The sequence below is a fragment of the Elephantulus edwardii genome, unplaced genomic scaffold (genome assembly GCF_000299155.1).
Source record: "Elephantulus edwardii isolate Elephantulus edwardi_28Jun2011 unplaced genomic scaffold, EleEdw1.0 scaffold00050, whole genome shotgun sequence".
In the NCBI taxonomy this organism is placed as follows: domain Eukaryota; kingdom Metazoa; phylum Chordata; class Mammalia; order Macroscelidea; family Macroscelididae; genus Elephantulus; species Elephantulus edwardii.
The window spans coordinates 3,814,890-3,824,099 of record NW_006399800.1 but is presented as its reverse complement, the minus strand read 5'-3'; the positions used below and the strand labels follow the sequence as shown (position 1 = coordinate 3,824,099).

The 9,210-nt window shown below is 41.4% G+C and overlaps 1 protein-coding gene across 1 annotated transcript in view; it reads right to left on the bottom strand.

The window, feature by feature from the left end:
- CLPX (caseinolytic mitochondrial matrix peptidase chaperone subunit) overlaps positions 1–8,938 on the bottom strand; it is a 45,923-nt gene extending 36,985 nt beyond the window's left edge. The window contains exon 1 of the mRNA XM_006886657.1: positions 8,725–8,938. Coding sequence (XP_006886719.1) covers positions 8,725–8,803 — 79 coding nt within the window. The 5' untranslated portion in view covers positions 8,804–8,938. The remainder of the gene's footprint in view (positions 1–8,724) is intronic.
- Between the last annotated feature and the right edge of the window lie 272 nt (positions 8,939–9,210).

Below are 9,210 nucleotides of genomic sequence, written 5' to 3'. Positions count from 1 at the left end.
CCTCATTTAATATAATTATAGAAAAAAAAAAAAAATTTTCTTAAGTGTAACATTACCTTCCTTCCCCACTCTGCAAATGAGACTTAAGGTAATCAGTTGATTTTAAACTAAATGTTCAAGTTTTACCAAGCCTACATTATAGTATAAAGACTGCTAAAACAAAAAAACAAGCCTAGAAAAAGTAATGAGACATGGGAGGGGAAACTGAAACCAAGAATACAGAAAGTAAAGAGCTGACTCGCAATTGTGTGCTATGCATCAGAGAGCTGGACAGTGACTAGGAATGATAGAAAGACAATTGATGCCTTTGAGCTGTGGTGCTGGAGAAAAGTGGTGAGTATACCAGGGACTGCTAGGAGAACAAACAGATTTGTCCTGTAGAGGGCGAATCCGGACGCTCCTTGGAGTCAAGAAGTCTGAAGCATCGTCTGACATATTTTGGACATGCTACAAGAAGGGACCAGTCCTTGGAGAGGGACATCATGTTTGGGAGAGGGGTGGGACAGCACAGGAAAAGAAGACCCTCAATGAGATGGATAGATTCAGTGATTGGGGTGGTGGGAGTAGGTATGTCAGAGACAGTGGGGTTGGCACAGGATAGAATAGGATTTGGGGCTCTTGTACATAGGGTCGCGACTCAACGGCACATAACAAGAAGAACAAGGCTGAGCTACAAGAATTTGGGGGCTCACTGTTCTATTTTATGTGTTTGAATATGTAAATTTTTAAAATGCAAAGCAATCACATCCATGTTTATTGATTCACTATTCATAACAGCAAAGAGATGGAAGCAATCCAAGTGCACATCATCAAACAAATGGACAGAAAATCTGTGGTATATTCACACACTGAAATACTATGCAGCACTAAAAAAAAAAATCACAAAATATTACACAACAACAGTGAACCTGGAAGATATTATGCTGAGTGAAATATCTCAATCACAAAAGGACAAACATGGAATAGCACTGCTGTTATAAAATAGGACTGACATGGAGGGTTGGGGGGAGAATAGGAAAAGAGTGGACAGATATTGGAACAAATGAGAAGGACTGTCTGAAAAGAATATATGGTTAAACATTAGAAGGTGTGAAGAAAAGGCACAACAATGAATGAATTAAAAACAAAACAAAAGCAGCATAATCAAAGAACTTATTTAATCAATGTAATATGTCTAGCTTTTTAATTGAACCATTGTACTCCCAAAGAAAAGGGGAGAAAACCCCACAACACACTAAAAACCCCAGCACTTACATAAGGTTATTTGTACTTAAAATTTATAGCAAAAGTCAACCTTGAAGTATCAGAGTGTATTACTTCCCAATTATACTACAATAAAAGATAGCATTTTAATTAATTTAGTGATTTATAGTATTTAATTCCACCAGGGAATCTCTGTGTGGCACAGTTAAGCACTCAGCTACAAACAGAAGACTGGAGTTTCAAAGTCCTACAAGAGGCACATCAGAAGGAAGGCCTCGCCATCTACTGAAAAATCAACCACTGAAGACCTGACAGAGCACGATTCTCCTTTTACACATATGCCTAGGCAAGAGTTGGAGCCAAGTCAGTAGTAGGTTGGGAAGTGGTGAGGCAGGGGTAGAATTCTCATCTTCCCAGCAGGAAAGGTGGTGTGATTCCCAGATCTGTTCCTACCTGTAGTTCAGTGGAAGCTTGCATGCTATTACGAGGTGAAATAGTTATTACTAAGATGGACCAGAACAAAAGGCCTGGGAAAATACTTTTAAAAATCAGCCGATGTTCCTGGGAGCCTCAGGACCATACTCTCAGGAGACATCAAGGTCAACTAGCATAACATAATCCACAAAGGCTTATCCTCCTTTGGGGAGTAGTATCAGGGGTCTTAAAAGCTTGGGAATAGCCACATAAGACATCAGTCTCAGTCTGGTATAAAAAAGGGGAAAAGCAAAGATGTACTGAAACAATTAGTCCAAGGGGCTAACAGATCACAATGAACTCAACTTCCCCATCCTGAAAGTAGCACTAAATGGTGCCCACCTACTGCTATGGACCATTCTGAAAAGGATCACAGAAGATCCTGGATATGGTGGGAGGAAATATAGAACCAAACTGCAAAATGCAAAAAAGGCCAGACTTTATAAAACAATAATACCTCCCCCCCCCAAAAAAAAAGCCAGACTTATTGGCTCAACAGAAACTGGAAAAACTGAGACTATCGCCCTTAGTCATCCTTCAAACCAGAACTTCCCCCCTGGCTCAACTCTCAGCTAAGCAACAGACAGGCCTGTGAGGGGACAGGATCACCTGGGAGAAACTCATGCCTAAGATAACCAACCGGATAAGGTCAAAAGAGCAGCACCTGCCAAAGGTGAAGCCTGGAAGACAAATTGGAATAGGATTAATGAGAATCACAAGGCAGAAGTGAGAAGACTATTACATTGTAGATACAGTAATGTTGTAAAACAAAATGCGTATGAATAACTTTCATATCTCTCTCTCTCTCTCTCTCTCTCTCTCACACACACACACACACACACACACACACGGAAAAAATTATCCACTGCAAAAATAAATTAACCAATAAAAGTCTTCTGGATTACATCAGTCTGACTCACAACTGATCATATAGACGACCCAGGACGTGCCACATTTCATCCTATTGTGCATAGGCTTGTCATGCATCCTGGGAGCCAATTCAACTAGGAACAAAAGGATGTGCTACGACACAACCTTGCTTGCGGAAACTAAAGAAGACCTGAAGCACTTGCTGCAAAAGGCCAAGGACTACAGTCTTCAATATGGATTGAATCTCAACATCAAGAAGACAAAGAGTCTCACTACTGGGCTAATTGGCAGCACCATGAGAGATGGAGAAGAGATTGAGGTTGTTAGCAATTACAGTTTGCTCGGATCCACAATCAACACTCTTAACACCAGCAGTAAGGAAATCAAAAGACGGATTGTATTGGGAAAATCTGCTGTCATGGACCTCTCCAGAGTGCTAAAGAGCAACGATGTCAGTCTAGATACAAAGGTACACCTAATGCAGGCCATGGTCTTCTCAATTACTTGTTATGCTTCAGAGTTGGACAATGACTAAGGATGACAGAAGACTAACAGATGTCTTCGAGTTGTGGTGCTGGAGAAGAGTCCTGAACATACCATGAACTGCCACGAAAACAAATAGGTCTGTCTTGGAAAGGGTGAAACCAAGTCTCTCCTTGGAGGCTAGGATTTTGAAGCTCTGCTTCACTTACTTTGGGCACATGGCCAGAGGAGATCCATCCTTCAAGAAGGACATCATACTCAGAAGTGTGGACAGACAGCACAGGAGAGAAAAAACCCAGATGAGATGGATTGACACAGTGACTGGGGAAATAGGGGCTGGTGTATCAGAATTAGACTGGCTCAGGCCAGGGAAGGGTTCAGAGCTGCTGTACATAGGGTAGCTATGCATTGCAGGTGACTCAACGGCACAAAAAATAACATACTATGACAGGTTTGGAAGCAAGAGTGGCATCCACTTCCTAAACAATGTGCCTCTAGCCACTCTATGAACTTTGACAAATGTCAATAGTTGTATAAGGGCTTCAGGCCTTTTGTTCATAGGGTCGCTATGAGTTGTGCTTGACTTGAAGGCAATCAACAATAAATATATGCCATAAGGATGCTGTAACTACTACCCCGGTGACTCTTAAACCTGAGCATGCAGCAGAATCACCTAGAGAGCTGGTTAAACTGAAAGGCTCTTCCCTGTTCTAAGTAGCTCTGATGGTCTGTGGTTAAGACTTTCAGCTAACCGAAAGGTTAACAGTTCAAATTCATTAATTGCTCTATGTAAGAAAGATAATGCAGTTGCTTCCAGCCTTAAAAGAGTTTACAGCCTTGAAAACAATTCCTACCCTGTCCTACAGGATCACTAGGAATCAGAATGAGTTCTATGGCTACCTGATTCTGATTCAAGTCAGGGAGACGGATGGGGGGATGTTATTGTTATTGCGTGCAGTTGAGTTGGAGTCGACCCGTAGCTGATCCTCCAGGAGTTTTTCAGCAGCAGTTAATCACAAGGGAGGAGACTGCCCTTCCTTCTCCCATGGAGTAGCTGGTGGATCCGAACCATGCGCTTCTGAGATTGCAGAATAGCTTCTTGCCACCGGGGCTCCCTAAATGAGTCAGACTTAGTTAGATGGCTACCTGATTCTGATTCGGGTCTGGGAGTAGAATGGCAGGACATAGAGGAATGCATTTCTAACAAGTTCCCAGATGGCACAGGGTGGGTGCAGCGAGATTCAACACCACAGGTAAACTACACAATATGGCAAATACAGAATGTAATTAAAGACAATGTTGACAGTGAAACGTCAACTGATTGTTGAATTTTCAAGAGGTCCCATAATTTGCTATGTAAAATTTCTCAAAAACACAGTATTTAAACAAAATATTATACTAAACAATTACAATGACCATTAGTTAGTAAATCTTATTAATTCTTCATAGAAAATATTAGTCATTACTGTAAACTGATTAGGTTGCTTTGTTAGCCATTTTTGTGCCTTTGGCAGTATGCTAACACCTATGGATGAACCTCATTTCAGAATAATGTTTTAAATGCATAAATTATATAATGCAATAAAGGCTACTAATTCATATTAGTTATAAAGATATTGGAAATTTATTAACAAAATTAAAACAGTTCATAATTTCAAACTAGTGAAAAGTATAAAAAATATCTTGGTTTTTTTTTTTAAATATCTTGTGATACCAATAACAACTTCATGGTATAAAAGTGTGATACTGATTGGTGTCAAATGCAAAGGTATTGCTAATACTACGGTGACTTGTTGAAAAATTAAAGGAAATGCTATATTTCAGTTACAAGTTAGTGAAACGAATCCTTTGAATGAACAAAGGCAGGAGGCAGTCAGAAATCAATGAGGTGACAAGGGATCCCACAATACTAAAAGCTAATCATGAATTTTCATTCATAGATCTCTGAACTTTACCATGAACCCCTTGGGGACCTATGAGTCCCAGGAGAAGAATCCTTTCAGAATGAGAAGTATTTCATGTAAAGTATGTTTCACAAGATTACCTGGACAAAGTGACAAAACTCAGTTAAAAGTTAAACTATTTACAAAACTTTTGTCATCATACAAATAAAAGTTTTAAGTTTCACAGTAACTTAAAAAACAAATCTCTTTACTTTAGAAATAAATTAATGAAGTGAACAAATGGAAAATTTAAAATTATTATGACCTCATTATGGTGACACTATTAAAATGTTCATAGGGTCGCTATGAATCATAACTGACTTGATGGCACCTAACTCTCATTTAAAAGTACAATTGCTGAAATGGCAAAACAAGTTAAATGTCTGGTTAAGCATGTGACTTCTAACCTGTAACACAACTTGGAAAAAGTAAAAAAACAAAAACAATGGGGGGGGGCCCACATCAATGCTAGTAACTTGGTGGCTACTTTATTAATCCCAAATTTTTAGTTTATGCCTAAATTCTTGTTTCATGCATCCTTGAATACTTCTTAATAAAGGAAAATAGTATCCATTCTTTTGGTAGCTCCCCCACCAAGATTAAAAATACTTTATAAATTGGTTTTAACTAAGGTTACCTGCTGGTCTGACTATAAATAAGAGATATGCTGATTAAGAGATGGTTTGCAGTGCTAGAAATAAAATGCTTTATCATTTGTTCAATTTGCCTCATTGAATTTGTATTTAAAACAACAACAACCAAAAAAAAGAGAAGAATCTAACCAGCTGAGAATTGTTAAGTAGACCCATTATGTAACTATTAGAAAATCTTAAAAGGTAACTTGTTTAATAATCTTCATGTCTTCATATATACTCATAAGGCAATAATGAAAAAGAACAGAAAGTAGTTAGAAATAAGGAAGTTAGAGGGGATCCCAGAATTCATACAACTACATTTTGATCATATATTGCCATTCAGAGTTTTGAAAACTATATGAATGGCAGTGACTAGGGATGATAGAGAATTGATACCTTTGAGCTGGGTGCTGGAGAAGAGTACTGAATGGACTGCCAGGAGAACAAACAAGTTAATCCTGGATCCAGAGGGTGAAATCAGGCTGCTCCTTGGAGGCAAGGACTCCAAGGCTTCGTCTGACATACTCTGGGCATATTGCAAGGAGGGACTAGTCCTTGGAGAGGGACACCCTGCTTGGGAGGGTGGAGGGACAGCACAAGAGAGGAAGACTGGGGAAATCGGGTATGTCAGAGATAATAAGGTTGGCACACGTTAGAGCAGGTTTCAGAGCTATTGTACACAGGGTCGCTATGAGTCAAGCAACTCAATGGCACGTAACAACAACATATGAATGCCAAAGAGCAGCTGGTGGATTTGAACTGCTTCCCTTTGGGTTGGAAGCACAACCTTTTACCACTAACTCATTGGGAGGCCCAGCGATTGAGTCGGTTCTGACTCACTGGCAATGAGACAGCTCTCAAATTCAGAAGGAAGAGTAAGAGAAAATACATTAAATTCAATAGCTCTAGTACATTAGGAAAAAAGATGCAGGATCTAGTAAGATAACTGATCAATCACATTGTATTATTTTAAAATTTAAAGTCTAACAAGGCCATGGAAATAAAGAATAGTTTTGTATTTCAGAATAGTTCTGAAACAATTCACTTAATTCTTAATTCATTTTACTGGCAATATTTTCCTATTTTCAAAAAACTATTCTAGTGTCATCTTTATCTCTGTTTGTTAGAGTTAATAAACTAGTTAAATTTTAGTACTGGCTTTTTTTCTCAATACACCATTCTTGTTGCCTTCCTCTTTTCAGGAAATGTAAATAAAATAACCCTCTGGAGTTGTTTGGGTTATTATTAAGTCCTTACAAAAAAAGATAGTTCCACGTCCTTATACATGCAGTTTCTACTAAGAAAAAGAATGTTTTATGTAATTAAGTTTTGGGAAGACAGAAATGAATGTGAAAACCATTTGTTATTTCAATGTTATTTACAATGAAAATAATGGCTTTGTAGTTCTGGCAAGTTTGTATTAAGAAATCACAAGTATATATTAATTCTTATATTTAAGCCATTCATTTGTGTTGATTTACCTAATGATTTTTTTAAAAATCAAACACATAAAAAAGTTAACTCCCTTCATGGTAATCCCAAGCACGTCAGAGAATTGTGCTTCATAGTTTTCAAGGGCTAATTTTTCACAAATAGATGGTCAGACTTTTCTTCGAACATGCCAAGCTCCAACCTTTTGGTTGACAGCCCAGCACCTTAACCTTTTACAGTACCCAAGCACTACCAATTAATGGTATCATTTTTATTCTAAAAGAGAACAGTAATCGTTTGAAAAGAAAGAAATAGCTACCTATCTCCTATGATTTAGGTTCGGGGAACTTTTGGATGAAATGCATAAAAACAAACAAACAGCCAAAGAGACCTTCCCTGACCACCAACACCTTAACACACCATACCTGACCCATCCTAGAAAGAAACCGTGCACTTGACATGGCTCATCAGTCTAACTCCAGCACCAAAACTGTGTGTATGGTATACAGCTAACCCTCAACAAATATCTGCTTAAAAAACTAAGACTGCCTCTCACTTTCAAGTGTCTGCCAATCAAATTCTGGGGGAAGGAACATCTACACGCTGAGGTTTAAAGTCTTAAGAATTCATTCACTACCTTGTGCATCATCTACAAAACGCTTCTGCACAACCTCATTAAGTCTGTCTGCAAATAAACTGCTAGAAAGTAACTTAATAAACGACAAGGATCAACTTAGAAAAGGGAGCTTTAAAAAAAATTATTCAAGGATTATAAACTATTAAGTTAAAATGAATTTGTCTAGAAGTTAATGATTATATCAAGATCTAATTGCGTAGTCTGACAGTCAAAGGTTTAGAGAAGAGAAAAATGGTTTCTTTTCGGAATCTTTTGGCCAGTGCCAACTCTTTTCACAGCTCCAGATAAACAGGAAAAGTAAACAAGCGCCACCCTTTAGAAACTGATCTTGAACTGTCAAGTTGGGAAAACCAGGAAACTACTGCTGTCACATCTTAGGATTTCAAAACCAATTCCTCCGGGATCTCGCCAGTCTCCCAAGCCATTTTCCTGGCAGGCCGAGGCTTTCCCAGGGTCAGGAGATCAGGTCCTGGGAAGTACTGTGCTGTTTATGTCCCGGTGTCGGCACAATGACAGTGACACCGCGATCCTCGCATGCTCTGCTGCCGGGACGATCGGCTCGGCGTCCCATAGTCCCGGGGCGGGGGGAACGGGGGGAACCCCAAATTAACAGTCGTTCTCCCGTGCTCCTTCCGGAGCCTCGGTGGGGAAGTTGGCCAGATTCCGAACCGGGAGCCACAGGCGGAGCGGGCGGCCATCCCGGAGGGGCTCAGAGAAGAATCTAAAGACACTTTTTAATGAAAAAAAACCACTTTGTGACACTTTTAAGGATTCCAGGTACCGGCCACACTTAAGCCCCAAAGCCTGGAGGCCTTAGGTTGCGCGGACGCGGGGGGAGTAGTTTAGCACAAGAGGTTTGCTTCAAATTGGGGGAAACAGCTGCTCCAGGGGTCGGTTAAGTCCTAGAGCGAAAGTGGCTGCTGCAACGCATAAAGCAGCTCATCCTTTCACACCTGGGGGTAGGGTAGGCCTCGTACCCCCCGCCCGGGGTCTCCAACCATTAGAGGATCAGTTCCCCGAGCGCTCACGCCAGGAACTACTTCGTTACCTCTCGGCGCGGAGGCGAGCGAGGAAGTGATGAGCCGCGCAGCTGCCGCGCCGCATGTACAAGCCCCGCAGCTAGACATCTCCGTGGGGCCTAGACTGGGGTTTCGCCCCCCTGCTGCTTCACGAGTGTCAGCGGCGCGACGCCTACTCGCAGGTCGTGCTGACTTGGTTCCGAGCCCTCTAAGTAGCCCTAGTAGAGTTGACCCGCCCGGCGGCCAGGCGGTAATGCGCTCTCCGTGCCTCCCCGACGTCCACTAACCAGAGTAGACACCTAATCCCCTCCCTCCCACTACTCCCCCCCCACCCCCCGCCCACCGGGCCCCGGGAGCGTGCGCGCGCCTGCGTTCTAGGCCCGGAAAGGGGCGGCGGGCGTGGTGCGCGTGCGTGCTGGAGACACGACGTGCGGCACCGGGAAGGGGGCGGTGACCTGGGCGCCAATGAGTTCGCGACGGCGGGCGGTGGGTCCCGTCTGGTGGGACTACAATTC